The sequence below is a fragment of the Drosophila bipectinata genome, chromosome XL (genome assembly GCF_030179905.1).
Source record: "Drosophila bipectinata strain 14024-0381.07 chromosome XL, DbipHiC1v2, whole genome shotgun sequence".
NCBI classification, from domain to species: Eukaryota; Metazoa; Arthropoda; class Insecta; order Diptera; family Drosophilidae; genus Drosophila; species Drosophila bipectinata.
The window spans coordinates 1,817,945-1,836,769 of record NC_091734.1 but is presented as its reverse complement, the minus strand read 5'-3'; the positions used below and the strand labels follow the sequence as shown (position 1 = coordinate 1,836,769).

General features: G+C 45.5%; 2 protein-coding genes across 5 annotated transcripts in view; one reads left to right on the top strand and one right to left on the bottom strand.

The window, feature by feature from the left end:
- Window positions 1–8,039, top strand: part of Gmap (Golgi microtubule-associated protein) — a 28,254-nt gene extending 20,215 nt beyond the window's left edge. For both annotated transcript variants that reach the window (XM_043210111.2, XM_070280289.1), the window contains 5 exons: window positions 1,512–4,153; window positions 4,215–4,378; window positions 4,439–4,642; window positions 6,996–7,271; window positions 7,328–8,039. In XM_043210111.2, the coding sequence (XP_043066046.1) occupies window positions 1,512–4,153; window positions 4,215–4,378; window positions 4,439–4,642; window positions 6,996–7,271; window positions 7,328–7,608 (3,567 nt within the window). In that variant the 3' untranslated portion in view covers window positions 7,609–8,039. The remainder of the gene's footprint in view (window positions 1–1,511; window positions 4,154–4,214; window positions 4,379–4,438; window positions 4,643–6,995; window positions 7,272–7,327) is intronic.
- A 3,367-nt stretch (window positions 8,040–11,406) lies between these two features.
- Window positions 11,407–18,825, bottom strand: part of Ac13E (Adenylyl cyclase 13E) — a 50,250-nt gene continuing 42,831 nt past the window's right edge. For all 3 annotated transcript variants that reach the window (XM_043209808.2, XM_070277653.1, XM_017251937.3), the window contains 3 exons: window positions 16,072–17,250; window positions 15,915–16,015; window positions 11,407–15,850 (listed from right to left, as the gene is read on the bottom strand). In XM_043209808.2, the coding sequence (XP_043065743.1) occupies window positions 12,378–15,850; window positions 15,915–16,015; window positions 16,072–17,250 (4,753 nt within the window). In that variant the 3' untranslated portion in view covers window positions 11,407–12,377. The remainder of the gene's footprint in view (window positions 15,851–15,914; window positions 16,016–16,071; window positions 17,251–18,825) is intronic.

The following is an 18,825-nucleotide window of genomic DNA, read 5'->3' as shown; positions in this document are numbered from 1 at the left end:
GTGGTTGTGACGTTAATGTGATCGATTGGTGTTCCAGAGTATCCAGATACCAGATACCATATACCAGATACTGTATACCCACTTACCAGACTTACCAGTGGCGTGAATAATATTACCAATATTTGTTTATGAAACACAAGTGTTTTTTTCACACCCCAGTGTCGGCCATGTTGCAAGCTGTTCTCTCATCAGGTCTTTGGTCTCTTGAATCTCCCAGTCTTTAGGCTACAGTCTTCCAGTCTTCAGTCTTCATTCTTTCAGTCGTGTGGTCTACAGTTTCTTTGACTTTGTTGCCAAGTTCTTAGCGGCGAGTCGTTAATGTTGATAACCCAGTTTGCACAAGTGTCTTTTTGGCTTTTTCAATACACTTGACAAAAAGTGGTAATTGGAATATATTATAATGAAATATATAGAAGAACTATATAATAGTTTAAAGATAAAAACAAGTTATAGACAAAAAAGAAAAGCCTTTTAATGAAAAACTGAAAAGAAGAATAGGTTCTCTTACTTAAAGAATGTTTAAACTTTAAAATAATCTAAAAAGTTTACTATTTCTATTTAAAATATCAAACCTTAAAAATCTATATCCCCAAAAATCTCAAAAATTATTTAATATTTAATATTATTTTATATTTTATTTTTAAGACTTCATAAACCCCTTTATCCCCAACTAGACCTCTTTTGATGGGATGATGCATCACATTTTCGGGCTACGTCATTTGGCTTTAATCTTATCGTCCAACTTAAGCAGTTGTCTTAATTTTAAATTCCTTGTATTGTAATTTATTAATTTTTTTCCACCTTTTATGAATCATTTCGGGGCCATAATTATAATATTCGCACATGTGCTTGCAGTTTCTGAGCTAATTTTAATTAACTTGCCAATTTTTGTGTGTGTTTTTTTTTTCAAATATTTATTTCTTGGTTGGTTTCCCGTAGCCTGTAATTTTTTTTTAACAGGTTTTTAAGCCAGTTTTTTTTGTATTTTACATTTAAAGGCATATTTTTTTTTGTAAGTAATTTTTTTTTATGACTCTCCGGCCATTTTGTTGGCGCCCATTAAAGCGTCTCGTCATGGGTTTTATGGGGATTTCGTTTCTGTGACTGGAACTCGGGGACCTTATCGCCAACGTCGACGTCGACTGAGGCAGAGGCAGCGGCAGCGGCAGTGGCAGCGGCAGCGACCGCCATCTTTGCTCAACTCATCCATAAACTCATTAACGCGCGCATGTCTCACGCGCCGGCTCCCCTCCTAGTGCCACCCCCTCTGGGCGACGCCCCTGCCATTAGCGTCTACCAATTGACCTGGTTTTCCCTCCCACCGGGGGGCAGGTGGGCCGGGCAGGGCGGTATAGCGGCCAAGTCAGCGGCGCCTGCGCAACAAGTGCCACATGGCCATGTCCAGCATAAGAAATGCTAACTTTTAAAATAAATACGAGCTTAAAAAATAATTGATAAATAAATAAAAATTAATAGAATTTTTATTAATTTTTTTTCTATTTCTTTCACAGCAAAATGAGGACCAGAATGTGGAGGACAGCTGGTGCTGGGAACCGGTGGCCAGTGAAGGCGGCAAGCCCTCGCCAGTCACCGGTGGAGCCGCCGGATCCGGTGACTCCGGCCTGGTGGACATAGCCCTGGGCACCCAGGATGTGACCAGATTGAACAGCCGCATCTCGGAGCTAGAGGAGCTGAATCAGCAGCTGAATGCCTCGCTGGAGGAGCTGGACTCCCAGCACGAACTGGCCATGCAGGACGTCCTCAAGCACAAGACCGAGCTGACCAGCCAGGTGGCCCAGCTGAAGCAGATCCAGGCCGACCGGCTGGTGGAGCACGAACTGGCCCAGGCCAGGCAGCAGAAGCAGCTGGAGGAGCTGCGGCAGGTGGCGGCCACCGCCAAGAGTCTGCAGGAGGAGCTCCAGCAGAGAGTCAGCCAGCAGGAGGAGGAACTGAAGCGAAGCATCACCGAACTGGCCGAAATGCAAGTCCTGGTGGAGAAACGGGGCCAGGATAATGCAGAGCTGATTGAAAGGATTCGCCAGGCGGACGCCGAAAAAGAGAAACTGATCAAGGAGGTGGAGGAACTGCGTCTCACCAAGGAGAAGAAGACCTCGGAGTCGTCCTCCCAGAGCTCGTCGACGGGCAAGCACAGCGAGGACGAGTTCATAGTGGTTCGTCAAACGGATGCCGGCTCCGAGCCCGATCCGGAGGTCACTCCTCCCCCCTCCAAGGAGAAGCTGCGCGATCGTCTCGTCTCCCTGGAGGCCCAAATCTCCGAGCTGGCCCTGACCAATAGCCAGCTCCAGGACGGCCAACTGGAGAAGCAGTTGAGCATCAATCTGCTGGGCGAGCAGCTGGTGGAGCTGGAGAAGCGCCTCCACCTGAGCGAGGCGGAGAAGGAGCAGCTCCAGCTGGATCTCCAGCTGAGACTGCAGCAGCTCACCGTTCAGAACCAGGAGCTCAAGCTGCACGCCGAGGCGGAGCAGGAGGGGCATGCCCAGGATCTGGAGGAGCAGCTGGGCACTCTGCGGGAGGAGAACAGTCGCCTCCGGCAGGAAATTGATGCCAGCATAGCGCAGGCCAAGTTCCGGCAGGCCATTGCCGAGGAGAAGCAGGAGATCACCGATCTGGACGAGGCCGAGTCCGAGGATAGTGCCTTTGACCTGGAGAAGCTGCGCTCCCTGCTCCAGGCCGAGCTGGAGGATCGCCTGGAGAGCTCCCAGCCCCAGCAGGTCCTCGAACGAGCCTGGAGCTCGCTGCGATCGCGCTGGCACCGGCTCGATGTGGTGGAGCAGCGCCTGGCGGAGCTCCAGGATCAGCAGCTGGTGACGGAGCACGAGAAGAAGACCCTCGAGGCGGACATCTCGCAGTACATCCTCCAGTGCGACGAGCTGATGAAGAACAACGAGCTCCTCCTCAACGAGCTGGACAAGTTCAAGCGAAACAAGCTGGAGACCATCGAGGAGCACCACGAGGAGACGATTGTCCAGCTGGAGGGCCAGCTGGAGGATGCCCGGCTGCGTCTGGAGGTGGCCCTTCAAGCGCAGCGTGAGCTGCAGGAGGAGCTGTCGCGCGAGTCCTCCGAGCCGGACAGTTCCGAGCTCAAGGAACTTCTCGCGGCCACAAAAGCCAAGCTGGAGAAGGCCGAGGCCAAGCTGGCAGAGAACCTGAACCTGGAGGAGATCCTCACCAACACAAAACTGGAACTAGATAGGCAGAGCAATCTCCGCGAGAAGGCAGAGCAGGAGCTGGAGGAGCTGCCGTCACTTCGCCAAGAACTGGAGGCCAAGGTCAGCCAACAAAAGTCCCTGGTGGAGCAGCACAAGAATCATCTCGCCAAGTTGCAGGAGAAGATCCAGGAGGATCAGGAAAAGATCCGGGAACTCCTCCTCCAGCAGGACAAGCTGGACCAGCAAAAGGAGCTCATGGAAGTGGAGCAGAACCAGCAACTGTCCACCATGAAGAAGGAACTCCTCTCCACGGCCAGTCAACTGCAGGACTGCCAGGAGAAGCTGAACCAGCGGGAAGTCCAGCTCTCGGAGTTGCAGGAACAACTGAAAGACATCACCGAGGAGAAGGCCAAGCTGGAGGAGTTGCTCCAAAACAGTGGCGGAGACAGCCCACAGGTGCAGGAGCTCCAGAAGCAGCTGGAGGAGATTCAACAGAAGGAGCAACAGTGGCTGAAGGACTCCCAGACGCAGCAGCAGGTCCAGCAATCGGTGGAGGCTCTCGGCCAGGAGAAGCAGGAGCTGATCAAGGCCCTCCAGCAGAAGCATCTGGAGAATACCCAGTACTACGCCGAGATCCAGAGACTCCAGCCCGTGGAGCTGCAACTGAAGGAGCTCACCAAGGAGCGTGAGAAGCTGCAGGATCAGATTGCCTTCTTGAAGGAGAAGTCCGACATCCTGACCACCAATCTCCTGACCGAACAGACCAATCAACGCCTCCTCCAGCAACAGCAGCAGGAGGCCCAGGAGCAGCAGGCCACGGTGATGCGGGATCTGGAACGTCTGCGGGCGCATCTGCTCGAGGTGGAGGATCTGCACACCCAGGAAACCGTGGAACTCCAATATGAACTGGAGCAGTGCCGGTCCCGGCAAGCGGTTCTCGAACAGGAGGCCTCCAAGTCCAGCACGGCCTACACTTCAGCCAGGTAAGGAAGAGTCCTATATTTCCTAATAGCCTAATCCTAAAACATTATCCTTTTTTTTTAGCATTCGCGCCAACCAGCAGGCGGAGACACTTCAGGCCCAGCACGTCCTCCTCCAGCAGCAGCGGGACGAGCTGCTGACCAAGCTGGGCCAGCTGGAGGATCGGGAACTGAAGCAGCAGGCGGCTCTCACCAATCTCCAGTGTGCGCTGGAACAGTTCCAGAATGGTAACTGATCCATCTGGATAGTTATATAATAATAGTACCATTAATAGTACCAATTTCCAGACAAAGAACATGATATAGAGATGGCCACCCAGAGGATAAGGCGGGAGATGCAGAGCCAGCTGGACCGCCAGGATGTACTCCAGGCGGAGATCGTGGCTCTGAAGCAGCAGCTGGCGGACGCCAACCAGGGCTTGAGGGCGGCAGCTCGTCTCTCCGACCAACTGGAGGCAGGACAACAGACCATTGCTGTCCTCAGAGACGAAGGTAACTACACTTGAAAAAATAAACCATCTACTTATTTTTAATCTCTTGTACTAACCTTAAAAACCCAGCCTGTATTTAACCCAAAAAAAAAAAAACAAAAGCACTTGCAAAAATATCCTTTTTTTTTTAAGAATGTGTGAGTGTGTCTGTATGTGTGAATGACTGTGTGTGTGTGTGTGTGTGTGTTAAAGTGTTCACCACCTCACCTGATTCTTAAAGGTAAATATCAGCTGGTAATTCTGGGAGCTATGCCTAAATATGAAACACTCGGAATTTCAGTTGGTATCGACTTTTCTGAATTGCATTTTATCACCAAAAAAAAAAATTAAATATAAAAAAAAACGCAAACAAAAGCCGCAAAAAAAAAAACACCCAAAAACAAAAATCAAATATTTATAAACTATTATTTATAAAAAATAAAAAAAACGCACTTTACGGCACGTGGCAAACCTAAAAATTAAAATACTAAACTATTGGCTGTAGACTGCAAAAAGGTAAAAGAATAATAATTATTTTCAAACCAAATTGTCTGTCCGGTTTCTCTGTGTGTAGCCAACAAAAACAAACACCACTAAATAATGCACTTGAAAAAAAAATATGTAGTTGAAAAACACAAAACCACCAAGAAAACATAAAAAAATCAATCAAAATTAGGCGCCTTCTATGTTGTAAACTAATTAATGTAGAAAATAAATAGTTAGATTTAGCAATAAATTTTAAATTTTGTTTGTTTCATTTATAGCTGTGTGGTATAAAAAAATTTATAAACTTTATTGATGATTTTTAAATGTTTTTTATTGAGAAAGATAGTCTGTTTAGCAAAAAAGTTGATGTTTTTATCAAAAAAGGTATTCTTTTTGAAGAAAATTAGATGAAATTATTTTTATAAACCAAAAACTTAAGCATTTATTTTATTAAAACTTATTTTTATTTTATCTTCAAGTTGAAAAGATTTATTTTAACATTTCTTAAGTAGTTTTTTAAAGTAGAAAAGTATTAGAAATGTAGGCAACCCTCTAGAGGCAGTTCCTAGACTAGTATCTTGAATAAAAAAACAAATAAAATTATACAAAAATAATCAAGAAATTACTTCAAAATTTTAATAAATTAATTAACGAACCACACAGCTTAAAATTAGTTTAAAGTAGTTTACAAAAAATGAAACCCCCACCACCTACACAAAAAGACATATTTGTTGCCTTGTTGTTGCTTTGTTTTGCTTATTTTTATCTTAAATATTATTATTTTAATTATTTATTGTTGTAATTTATGGCCTTAATTATTATTTTGATTGAGTTTGTTGTTGATTTGTTTGAAATTATAAGCGTTGCCCCCCCAGACACAAGGACCTTCGTATGAAACCCAGTTCGTAAAACCGTACTATTCGTTATTCCGTAAAACCGTAATTCGTAAAACCGTAAAACCGTAAAACAAAAAAAACCACAACAAAAAATATATATATCCATCTGCAGCATTGAATAATCTCAATTTGTAAATGTGAGCGATTTGAGCCATTTGAGGGACTCACTTTGCAATTGGAGATTGCTCGAGACTGCGGCCTATGCCACAAATTATTATGTACACACCCTATATAGACACTTTTGTATATATATCTCGATATATGTATATAATGCTATATAGACTGTCTACCTACCTATGTACCTCTGCATGTCTGTACGTATCTTTTCTACATATATATATACAACATATATCTAGTTTGCTGCATTTTTTTTTTTTAAATTTATTTTGTTCGTCGTTTTTGCTTCTTTTTTCGTATTATTTTGCATATTTTTGAATAAGGATTGATTTTGTTAACCAATAGCAACCAAAAATAATGCAGTTCAGCCATTAAAAAAATTAAAAAAAATATATATATTAGAATGAAAGATGTTTTCGAAGCTGAGAACCTACGCGTCGCGCTGTACTGGATGTACTGCTCCTGGAAAACACACAACCAATGAATGGCGTCTGTACGGTTGAGTATTACATCAGGTACTGGTGTGCCTTAAATCCAACAACCAGTACTTATGTCATACTACGCCGTGCACCGATCGCACTAACCGCATGCCAACCAGATACCTCAAAATATATCCAAAACAGACCTCAAAATAATATCCCTACTTTCAAAAAAAAACGCGCGCGCTTTTCATCCACGGAATGTGCTTTGATTTTCTTTTTATTACCGAACTACCTCTCTAAAAAATAATTATTTTATTTCATTTAAAACAATTCATTTAATTCCTAACTTGATTTTCAATCAAAAATATATATCAGATCACCATTCAAGAGTTCCTCAAACTAATCCTTTTGAAAACCTTTACTTTGCATCCTTTTCTTCCTCGCATTATCCCAGTGGAGAGCCTGAAGGACACCAACGGACAACTGGAGACCAGACTGAACAGCAGCGAGAGCAGCCAGACGGACAAGATCGACAAGAGCCTGATCAAGAGCCTCCTCATTGGATATGTCGTCAGCGGTCATGCCGGCGACAAGCAACAGGTCCTGCGGATGATATCCTCGGTGCTGGACTTTTCAGCCCAGGAATCCGACAAGGTGGGCCTGAACAAGCAGCAGAGCAGCTGGCTGGGCAGTATCCTGGGAGGTGGTAGTTCTTCAACAGCCGGATCAGGTAAGATTCCATTGAATCCTAAAAAAAGGACCTATCTAATTCTAATCCCCAACCAGGATCTGGCAATGACAACCTGGTGCAGGCTTTCGTACAATTCCTGGAGCAAGAATCCCAGCCACAAGCCAATCTTCAGTCCCGACCCACTTTGCTGAGCATGTCCGGTCAGGTGGAAGCCGCCGCATCAACGCCACCAGCCGCTCTGCCTCTCCCAGCTCCGGCTAGCTCCGGCCCGGAGAGATCGGATGAAGCCACAACCACGTTAGCTGTGGGATCTAGCGAATTTGCACCGTCACGGAACTCCAGTTCGATATTAAAGGACATTCTCAGCGATTCCTGATGGTTCTAGTTGAGGAACAAAGCTATCCAACCAGCCACAATAATTTTAAAATCCGTTCTTTTTTTTTCGATGTCTCGTCCTTTTTAAACATAAATTGTAAACGTGCAATCGACGACGCCATTAACCTCCCACTCCTCCTCCCACAAATATCTCTCGCCCTATATATATATGGATATATATATATATATATATTAATGTATACATGTGCTAACCTGTGTATAGTGTCCGTGTGTATATGTTGTGCGACAAGCTAGCAATTTGTAAATATGTAATATTCAATTTTGAAATATGATAAAGTCACCGCAGTGGCAGGACCCACTCATCCTTGTGGTCGGTCTCCTGCCTGTGGCGCGCCTTCACATCAGCGGCCTTGCTATTAATTAATAGCCGCTAATAAATAATAAACAATTATTACAAAAAAATAAATAAAATATTGTCTATTTTGGAGGTACTTTGACTAATCTTTGGCATTATAGGGCCCATTGGAACCAGTTTTTGAAAGCGCATAGCTCGGTCATTACTTGACCGATTTGGAAACGGAATACCATTTTGTTATCAGGACAAGAATATCATTCAAACTGCATCCCAGGATCTTGTATTTTGGCGAAAAAATTTTGACCCGATTTTTGCATTTTTTGAAAGGGGTAGGGTTAGATTTTTGTCAAAATTTTGGTCAAATTTTTTGTGTTCGATTTTAAAGATTTTTTAATGCAGATCAAAGGCGATTGAGTTCCGGATTTCAAAATGGTATTTCATTCCTTAATCGGCTAAAAAATAGCGGAGATATTCGTATTCAAAGATATGAAATCCTAAAATTCAGAAAACGCATTTTCGAAAGCGAATATTTCGGCCATAACTTCACCGATTTCGATACGGAATACCGTTTTATGATCAGGAATACTATATTCTTCGAACTGCATCCCAAGATTTTGTAAATCGAGCAAAAAAAATTTGACTCGATTTTCGAAATTTTTGAAAGGGGTAGGGTCAGGATTTTTGCCAAAATTTGAGTCAAAATTTATTTGTTTGATTTTTAAAATATTGGGATGCAGATCAAAGGATATTCTCATCCTGATTACAAAATGGGTCCTCTTTTCAAAATCCGTCAAGAAATGGCCAAGATATGAGCTTTAAAAGATCCGCCTTGGCGGCCAACTCGCGGCAAAAATTTCTCGAAATTCGTATGGGAGCCCATCTGAGGTACCAGGCGAACAGAAATCAGCAGAAGGTGGCCGAATTCAAGCAGTGCAAGCAGTTTCACCGCCCCCCTCACCCTAGCTTCGCCAGAAAAACGACACAATTGTCCCTTGTCCGGCCCCATGGACCTCACTCTCCCATGCAAGTTTCTCAAGCGGGACTTGATTGTTAGGACAATAAATAGTTGCTCCACCGTCTCCTAACTAAGTTTCCTGAGTATTTTATACATTCTACTTCACTGAATGATGATTTTAGAATCCTAAATTAGCAGTTTTGTTGCTTAATTAAAATAAATATTAAATATATAAAGGTAAAGACAAGTGAAGGGTTAACCGTCGTAATTTGCAGTAAAACGGTACTATGGTCCATGATGGCCAATCACAGCCTCCCAATTTGAGATCCACAACGGTGATTTCCACCTTGTGATGGCAAAACTAAAGTGGAACACGTTGATTTTCTGCGCGTGACACGATATGGGGCTATCGTGAGCGAAAATGTATGGGGACGGCTAGTCGTGCTCAGCTCGCGTGCCAAGTGCCGTTACAAATCCCTCCTGTTCTCCCATCACTGTGTCAGCCTAATCTGTGTACCTCTCCCCCTCTAATAATGATGGGTAGCAGCATCCCGTTCCCCCCCATGGACTATGATGCTGAGATCCCAATTCCATAAGGGTCAATGGGGGGGTAGAGTGCCACCACAGAAGGGGTTCTCCCTTTCCCACCCATGGCTATCTCAGAAAAATTGATCAGAACTGCTTGCACTGCTTGAATTCGGCCACCTTCTGCTGATTTCTGTTCGCCTGGTACTTCAGATTTGCTTCCATACAAATTCCAAGAATTTTTCGCTGCGGGTCGGGCGCCCAGGCGGATCTTTCTAAGCTCATATCTCGGTCATTTCTGAACGGATTTTAGAAAGCGATACCATTTTGAAATCAGGACAAGAATATCCTTCGATCTGCATCAAAATATTTTAGAAATCGAACAAAAAAATTTGGGCCGATTTTCGCAAAAAATCATGATGTTACCCCTGTCAAAAATTGCGAAAATCGGGTCAAATTTTTTTCGTCCGATTTACAAGATCTTGGGATGCAGTTCGAAGGATATTCTTGTCCTGATACCAAAAAGGTATTCCGTTTCCAAATCGGTCAAGTTATGGCCGAAATATACGCTTTCGAAAATGCATTTTCTGAATTTTAGGATTTCATATCTTTGAATACGAATATCTCTGCCGTTTTGTAACCGATTAAGGAATGAAATACCATTTTCAAATCAGGAACTCAATCGCCTTTGATCTGCATTAAAAAATCTTTAAAATCGAACAAAAAAAATTTGTCCCAATTTTCGTTATTTTTTAAAGGGGTAACATCATGATTTTTTGAAAAAATCGACCAAAATTTTGTTTGCTCGATTTTGAAAATCTTTTAATGCTGATCGAAGAATATTCAAATCCTGATTTATAAATGGTAATCCTTTTCCAAATCGGTTCTAAAATGACTGAGATATGTGATATAGATAGAACCTGTATTTTTCGATTTTTGAGGTTTTCTTCCTATATACCCTTTAACCCTTTCTTGCCAAATAAAACAACATTATTTTGGTAAGTACATACAATATACATATATATATATATACTTTTTTTGTTGGTTTGTTTTGATTTCTACACATCTTGCTTAGTAGGTTTTCCTATAACATTTCGATAAACTCTTTGAAATCGCATTTTGTATTTTATTTTTTTTCTAAAACACACACTTTTTTTTTAGTTTTAATTTCTTGTTTTTTTATGGCCTTGCTTTAACACATTTAAACATTTTCTACACATCATAAACAGGATCTAGAATTCTTCATCAATATCATTCGCTCTTTTTTTTTAAATTTTTTGATTTCTTTTTATAAAAAAATATACAATTATAAACACATATATATATATTTGTATATATATACGTATATCATGTGGTATGTACATTTAGATATTTCAAAAAGACGGGGAAAAAAAAAAATTCTTTCAATTCTTTTCTTTGTTTTTTATTTATTATTTGTTGTTTTTAATAAATTAGTAGAAAATACTTGTTGTTTTTTTGTTTTATACATTTATAAAAATACAATAGGGTCCATAGGTTGCGTTACACACATACACATTAATACACATATACATTTACAGCATATATGCATGTGTGGTATATATCTATATATTCCACTGATTTTTCCATTGATTTTATTTCATAGCGAATTGTTAGAGTTCTTAAATATTTAAACGCTAGAAAGTGGCAAAGTTTGCTTATTGCACAAAGGTGTGGTTGTTGTTTTTCTTGTTGTATACAATTAAAAAAAAAAAAAGACTTACAAAATGATTCTCTCAGTGTATGCATGTATGTGTGTGTGCGAGAGTGAAAGCTTCTTTTATTTTGATTTTTTGTTGGTGGGTCTGTGCGTGTAAGTGTTAGTTGTCTCTTGTTTGTTTGTGTGAGTATGGCAAGCATTTTGGTGCATACTTTTAGGGTAAAATCCATGTAAAAAACAACGTCGTGTAGAAAATACCCATTTTCAAGTCGGATTATTTGATTTGAAGGATTTAAATCCTTAGTAGACTATAAATATTTTAAATATATATATATTTATTTTAGGTCAGCAGTTTGTTTTTCAAAAAGGAAAATTAATTAAAAAAAAAAACAATAATTTGCTATAATTTCGGGGGGGTAGAACATATAAAGCTTATTTTGGCCTACAAATACCGAATCATAAACGTACATATATCATATATAGATTTTTCTATGGCAGCAGATTTTTTGTTGGATATCTGCGAACTTTGAACTTTAGCTAAATACATTAACATTACATATATATAGATGGATATATACACATACGACTTGATCAACATGAATAACAGCAAAATACATTCAGGTAATATCCGTTCGTTGGCTCAAAAAAAAATATATTAATTTATATTATATATATTTTATATATATATTAATTAATTATATTAGTTTAGTTGTGGTGGTTAATGCTATTATGTTACATTGAATCTACATACATACTATATTTAGAGAACATATATATATAAATATATATAATTCGCTAATATCCTTCCACATACACTTTTAAAGCCACACATTTTCATTAGTTTAAAGTTTAAAAAAAAATTGGGAAAACATTTACAAATATTTTAGGGCAATAATTGGTTTTTTTTTAATTACTGGTTAAGACTGGTAATTGTATGTGTAAAAGTATTGGATATTCAATAGGTATCGTTCTCTTGCAAACAACAATCAATCAATCTATCAATCAATCAATCAATTAATCTATCAATCTACCAATCACTAGCAACTTTAACCCGATTCTATCGATTCTATCGTTTCTATCGTTTCTATCTATTCAACATATTCATTTATATCACAAATAACACGGTTGGTTTTCCACGTTTTCTTTTCAATTTCCATTTGTTTTTCAAACCAACCTCGTGCCCCCCAGCCCCCCAGTTGTATATCCTTGCGTTATCCTTTGGGTTTCATGTCAGGGTTAAGAAGAGTCATTAAATGCAATTTTGAAACCATTTTTCAAGTGGTTTTCCCCCCCTCCTTAAGTTTCCACTGGCATGGCTGGATTCTGATTCGGATTTGGATTCGGATTCTGATTTGGATTCTGATGGGAAAGGGAAACCCCATTGGCGTGCAGTGATTCCTGGGATTTGAAGAGGGTGGTGGTCTCGCTGGAGTGCAGGTCATCCTCCTCCTCCTCCTCCTCTTCCTCCTCCTCCTCGTCCTCTACCTCCTCCTCTGGGTTATCTAGATCTCCCATCGATGCTTCAGATCCTCCTTTATCTGGGATCTCCACCTCCTCGATCAACTTCTCCCGTCGTCCTGTGTAGAGGAACACCTCCATGTGATCCTTACCCTTCACATAGACACTGCCCCTTGGCTCAAAGTCGTAGCGACTCTGCAGGAACGGCAGGCAGTCCTTGCCCACCTGGATGCGATTCGGGAGGCCCGTGGAGTCCATTCGGGAGGCCACATTCACGGCATCGCCCCAAATGTCGTAGTACAGCTTACTGGTCCCAATTACCCCGGCTGTGACATCGCCGATATTCATGCCGATCCGGAGGATCAGGTTGAACTCGAGCAGGTCCTTGTTGAAGGCATCCACCACCTCCTGCATGGCAATGGAGAACTCCATCAGGGTGTGGATGTGCTCGTCGCCAGTGCCCCGATGCGAGGGATCCAATCCACTGGCCGCCATGAAGGTGGAACCGATCGTCTTGATCTTCTCCACCGCCCGGAACTCTGGACGGGAGAGGAGCTCATCGAAGTCGCCGATCAGCTCGTTGAGGACCCGGAGGAACTCCTTGCCACCGAGATAGCTCTCGTCGTACATCTCGTTGAAGTTGACAATCGATGCGAATATGATGGCGATGTTGTGATGGTTCTCCGAGTACTTGGCCGTGTTCTTCAGGTGCTCCGCCACGTGCTTGGGTATGATGTTGTGGAGCAGCATGTCCGCCTGGTTCTTCATGTTCTGGACCCGGACCTTGTCCTGGTTGGCGACGGCATTGCCGTAGAAGGTCAGCCGATAACCGATTTCGAATTCCCGGTTGAGGAACCAGACCAGCACCAGGATGAGCAGCAGGTCCAGATAGATCTCGACGTGGTAGTCCTGGAACCACTTGATCTCCTCAATGAAGTTGGCCCCCCGATCGTCCTGCTGGTCCTCCACCCGACTGTCGTACACCATCAGCTGGGACATGGCGATGGCGATGAAGCAGAGGGCCGCCAGGAAGGCCAGGACGTTCCGCACCCAGCAGTTCAGCTGCGTAAAGTTGCAGAAGTGGACGATGCAGACGAAGATCAGGAAGCCGTAGTGGTACTCGAACGCCTCCAGCTGCTCCAGGTCCAGGAGCAGGAAGTTGGCGATGATCAGCAGGACGGGCATCGCCATCAGGATGGCCAGGCAAATGTGCCAGGGATACCAGCTGGAAATGGCCTCGAAGATGCGATCGGCGCAGGACTCGAACTGCTGCGGTGCCGGCGTCTCCCCTCTGTCGTCGGTGTGGCGTCTGCCCTCCACATCCTCGCTGGTGGTGGACTTGGAGCGGAATCGATGGTTGGCACTGGCGCCGGCACTGGAGCCGCTCTGCCGCCGGCACATCTGGCGGGTGAAGAGGAACAGGGCGAACACCTGGATGCCCGTGAAGCAGGTGAAGAGCGTCACCCACAGCCGGAAGCTGGGGCTCACCGTGTTCTGGGTCATCAGGAACAGGGATATCGAGATGCACAGGTAGACGGCGATGCCCACAAAGATGTCGATGTAGGTGTTGTACCGCGGCGTGGCCAGGGTGGGCGGTCCTTCCGTTTCGTTCTCGGCCCCGAAGCGGTGGGCCTTCGACCGGAAGTCCCTCTCCAGCTGGCGCGACTTGAAATACAGGCTGAAGCCCCGCAGCGGCGGCTTCACCAGGTAGCTCCTCTGGGACCTGGCATTGTCGCGAACGCATCGGATCAGCTGCAAGTCCGATTGCTTCCGCAACTGCTGCAGGCAGGCCGCCAGGGGATCGGCCAGCTGCGAGGAGCAGGCGTTCATCAGGAGCGGCGGCGGCGGTGCGGGTCCTGCCGGGGGCAGGCCCATGCCCTGGGCCTCGCCCAAATTCGAGATGCTGGAGGTGGAGCTGGTAAAGTATCCGGACACCCTGTGCTGGCTAATCGCCGACTGGTTGAGGACGTAGATCTGCTGCTGGATGGACGACCGGCGGGAGTTGCTCTTGATGCCCGAATCCTTCCGTGAGGTGGCCGACGGGCAGATGCTGCTCTGCCGCGAGTGGCTGGGCGGAAACATGCCCCCGAAGCCGGACAGGCCGGGCACTCCGGACCCCCCCGGGGCCGGCAGGCAACTGGGACTGGGATTCTGTGATGTTCCCGGCTCCAAACTGGCTCCGGGTCGGCCAGTAGCCAGAGTCGAGGCCCGGGGACGTGGCAGCGGGGATTGCTCCACGCAGGATGAGGGTGTTACCTGCGTGGATACGCCCGGGGCTGCTCCAGATGGTGCTCCGACCAGAGGTCCTCCTCCGCCCATGGACTGCCTGCCGCACTGGGATCGATAGCTGCCGGATCTGCCGAAGGGCGAGATGTCGCTCCTCGACTGACTTATGTAGGACCGGACGTCGATGATGTCGTCGTACATGGAATACTGACCCGGCGAGCAACATCCGCCAGTGCCCGGCTCCGGGGATCGCAGGACACTGCTGGCAAGGGCCGTCGAGGTGGCGGCATGATGGAGCACTGGCCGGGCCGGCGGGATGTCCAGGGTCTGGACGCGATTACTGGTGGCCTCGACCAGGACCGGCAGCTGCTGGTAGCCACAGCCGTTGCCGTTCTGCATCTGGTTCTCCATAAAGGACAGGGTCTCCTCCGGATTCAGGGATTGATCCTCCCGCTCTCTCTCCTTCTCCCTCTCCCGGTCCTTGTCCTTTTCCGCGTCCTGGCCGTTGGCCTTCTCCTTGTTCTCCTCCGAATCGTAGGAGCTGTTGCGGCGTTTCAGAAATTTCGGAACTCGATTCCAGATCTTCAAGCGGATCTTTGGACGCGACTCGGCCGGCGGCTGGGGAGCGGGGGGAGGTGCCTTGATGGGCGGACTACTGGGCGGTTGCTCGTCCGAGTCCAGGCTGCCGGGCAGGGACTTGGTGGTGATGATGATCTTTGGCCGCTCTCGCACCACAATCACTGGCGGAACTCCCGCCGCCGCCGGATGGATGATGCCCCGCTCCACGTCCCGTTCCCGCTCCCGACTCTGGGACTTCTTGCGCAGCTTCATGCTGAGCGAGGTGAGCCGGGGACGCATGGACAGCACTGGGGATGGATTCAGCGAACTGGAGAGCTGGCCCACCGGCGAGGCTGGCGGGACGTGGGGCTGCACCACCGAGACATTGGTGGCGCTCTGCGACAAGCTGGCATGGACGCCGGGCAGGAGCAGGGAGCTGCCGCCCGGATTCGGCGGCATGCTGGGACTCAGGCTGTTGGTGCGGGAGAAGTCCCGACGACGACCCACCACAAAGTAGGTACGATGTCCTGCGGATACAAAAGAATCCTCATTTGAGTTTCAAAAAGTGGGTTATGGGATGTCCCTTCTTACCAAAGACTTCCTCGCCCTCCTCCAGATAGTAGGCATCTCCCAGAAAGCTGGAGGTCTCCTGGGAAATGTGGACTTGCTCAGGCTTGCCAGAGGACTCCATTCTGAGGATTGAAAAGCCATGAAAAGCAATAGCTTGATGGGGGATAGGGGTACTCACTTGTTGGCCAGACTAACGTCATTGCTCCAGACATCGAACTTGACCCGCCGGGTGCCCACGATGCCGCACAGGACCGTGCCCGTGTGAACGCCCACCCGCATCTTGACGCCCTCGTGTCTCTGGGCGTCGAAACACCGCATCGCATCGATCATGCCCAGACCCATCTCCACGCAGCAGATGGCATGATCCGCCCGGGGCTCGGGACAGCCGGAGACGCAGTAATAGCAATCCCCCAGAGTGGAGATCTTCTCGCAGCCACTCAGCGAGCAGAGATCGTCGAAGCGCTCGAAGAGATCGTTGAGGATCTCCACCAGCTGCTCGGCGGTTTTCGTGGAGGACATGCGGGTGAAGCCGACAATGTCCGCAAACAGGATGCTGACATTCTCCATGCTGTGCATGTGGAAGGGCCGGAACAGGGACTTGACATCGTTGGAGGCCCGTGGACGCATGTAGTGGGATTCGGGCGGCAGTCCGGTGGCATCCAGGCCGGAGGTCCCTCCCTCGTTCAGCAGCATGTCAGCCACTTTGGGGGGCATCACCGAGTGTATCATCTTCTCCTTCAGCTGCTTCTCCATCTCCAGCTGGCGGCGCACGAGCAGATTCTGGCCGACCTTCATGAAGGTCCCTCGCATCCGCACCAGATTCATCACCAGGATGTGCACACCCACCAGGTGGACACTCAGATGGGCCATGATCCGGAGTATCAGGATCTTGTTGCTGGGATCCCCATTGGTGGTGACCGATCCCGTCACGCCTTCTGTCGCTCCTCCGCCATGGATGGCACTGCATCCAATCACCATGTGGGAGACCATTTCAAAGGCGATGGAATAGCTGATGGCGATGCTGGCGCCCAGCCACAGGGGCATCGGCAGGGCCGTGTAGATCAGCAGCACGATCTCCAGGCAGATGGCAAAGTGGCCCAGGGGACTAAACGCCCGGCCCGTGTACGTGAGGAAGGCCAGGGAGGCGCCACACAGCAGCAGCGCCGTCACCGCCGAGGTCACTGTCCGGTGCTCCCGGTACAGGTCCCAGTGGGTGAAGCACAGCGCCATGATCGTCACCAGGGAGAGCATCGAGAAGGAGCTGGAAATGGGCCGCCAGAAGTCCTCCGATCCGCCGTCCACCACAAAATACAAACACCACATCAGGGAGCAGAGTAAAATGTAAGACAAAGTGAATCTGAAAAGTGGTTTAAAAAATTATTAATATTATTAGGTTTTTTTTTTTTAATTAGTAATGAGACTGATATGTTTATATTATTTATTTTTAGTTTTTTAAATTATTGTTAAGAGAACCAACATGTTTTAAATGAGGCTTCTTTAATAAACTCATTTCGAAACTCCTTTTGACTTCAAGTCAAGGAGAAACTGCAAAGTGTCTCGAAGGATCAAAATTATATAGAAGGATCTTTAAAATAATGAGGATGTCCTTTGAACAATTTTCATGTTCTATTAATTGAGAATTTTGAAAAACAAAGCTTAGCTGTAAGCCATAATATTATTAAATACCTAACAGAATATATGATACCCGGTACTACTTTTCTACAAAATGGCTATTGGTACCACGTAAACAGCGCCCAAAATAATATTGTTGTTGTTTTTCCTTTATTTTGTCGAGAAATAAAGAATATATTAATAAAAGTTGAAAAATAAAAACAGTGCCCTCCTCCTCGATTCTCATAAGTGGCACCTAAGCAAAGCCAAAAATAACAATTAAATTAATTTTATTAAATTTTTTTTATTGAAAAAATAAATTGGAAATTAAAAATTAATTTATTAAAAAAAAGCGCCCTCCTCCTCGATTCTCATAGTTGACACCTAAGCAGGCCCAAAAAAGCCAATAAAAATCCCTAATTTTTTTATTGATTTTTTTTTTTAACAATAAATAAATTAATAAATACAGCGCCCTCCTCCTTGCTTCTCATAGGAAGCACCTAATCAGCGCCTAAACACCTAATTAAAATAATTTTAAAAAAACCTAAATTACTAGAATAAAATTCCTTAAAGCCTTTCCACTTAATTATAACTGTCTCGAGACATCTAATGATATATTTCCTTTTAAATTAAACAGTAAACAGGCCTTCATTAAACTTCAATAAAGTAACTTATCCTTTTTTAAACTTTATAAATAAAGAAAATTTCTATAAATAAACTTTATAATGAGTACTATTCGAATGGGAAATTAAATTCCGGGAGAACAGCAATTAAACTTAAAATGGACAATGGCCGTGGCCTTGACCGGGCCAGAGAGGTTAGGCTGTTCCCCTAGCGTCGTGCCTGGTTTTATGGCTGTCACTTAAGAGTCCTGTGTGGTGCATACCATTACCCCAAGTGGCAAGTGGCTGTGGTCTATGGCCTACATGTGCCTCCTGGACGGAGGCAGGACCCACTGCACTCTGGACTATGGACCATGGAGTCTTTATGCCATTATAGTGGCCATTCCCATTCAGCATTCAACTTTCGCTGCCAACCATTCCCATTTATCCTAATTAACACTAACTGCTAACGGTGGGGATGGCGAAAAGGGGGGGAATTAGAGCGGAGAAAGTGCGGAGAAAGTGGTCAAAGGGAGGCTGGGAGGCACTTTTCAACCTGTCGCCATGGGAACCTTGGCATTTTCCACAGCAACTACGCATTCATTAACGCATTTAGTTCCGCCAGAAGTATGTAGGAGCAAATGCATCCTCCGCTGTCCAGCCCTAATCTCCGGGCGATTGTTGACGAGTGCTGCCAGGTGCAGGATGTCCTGGAGGAG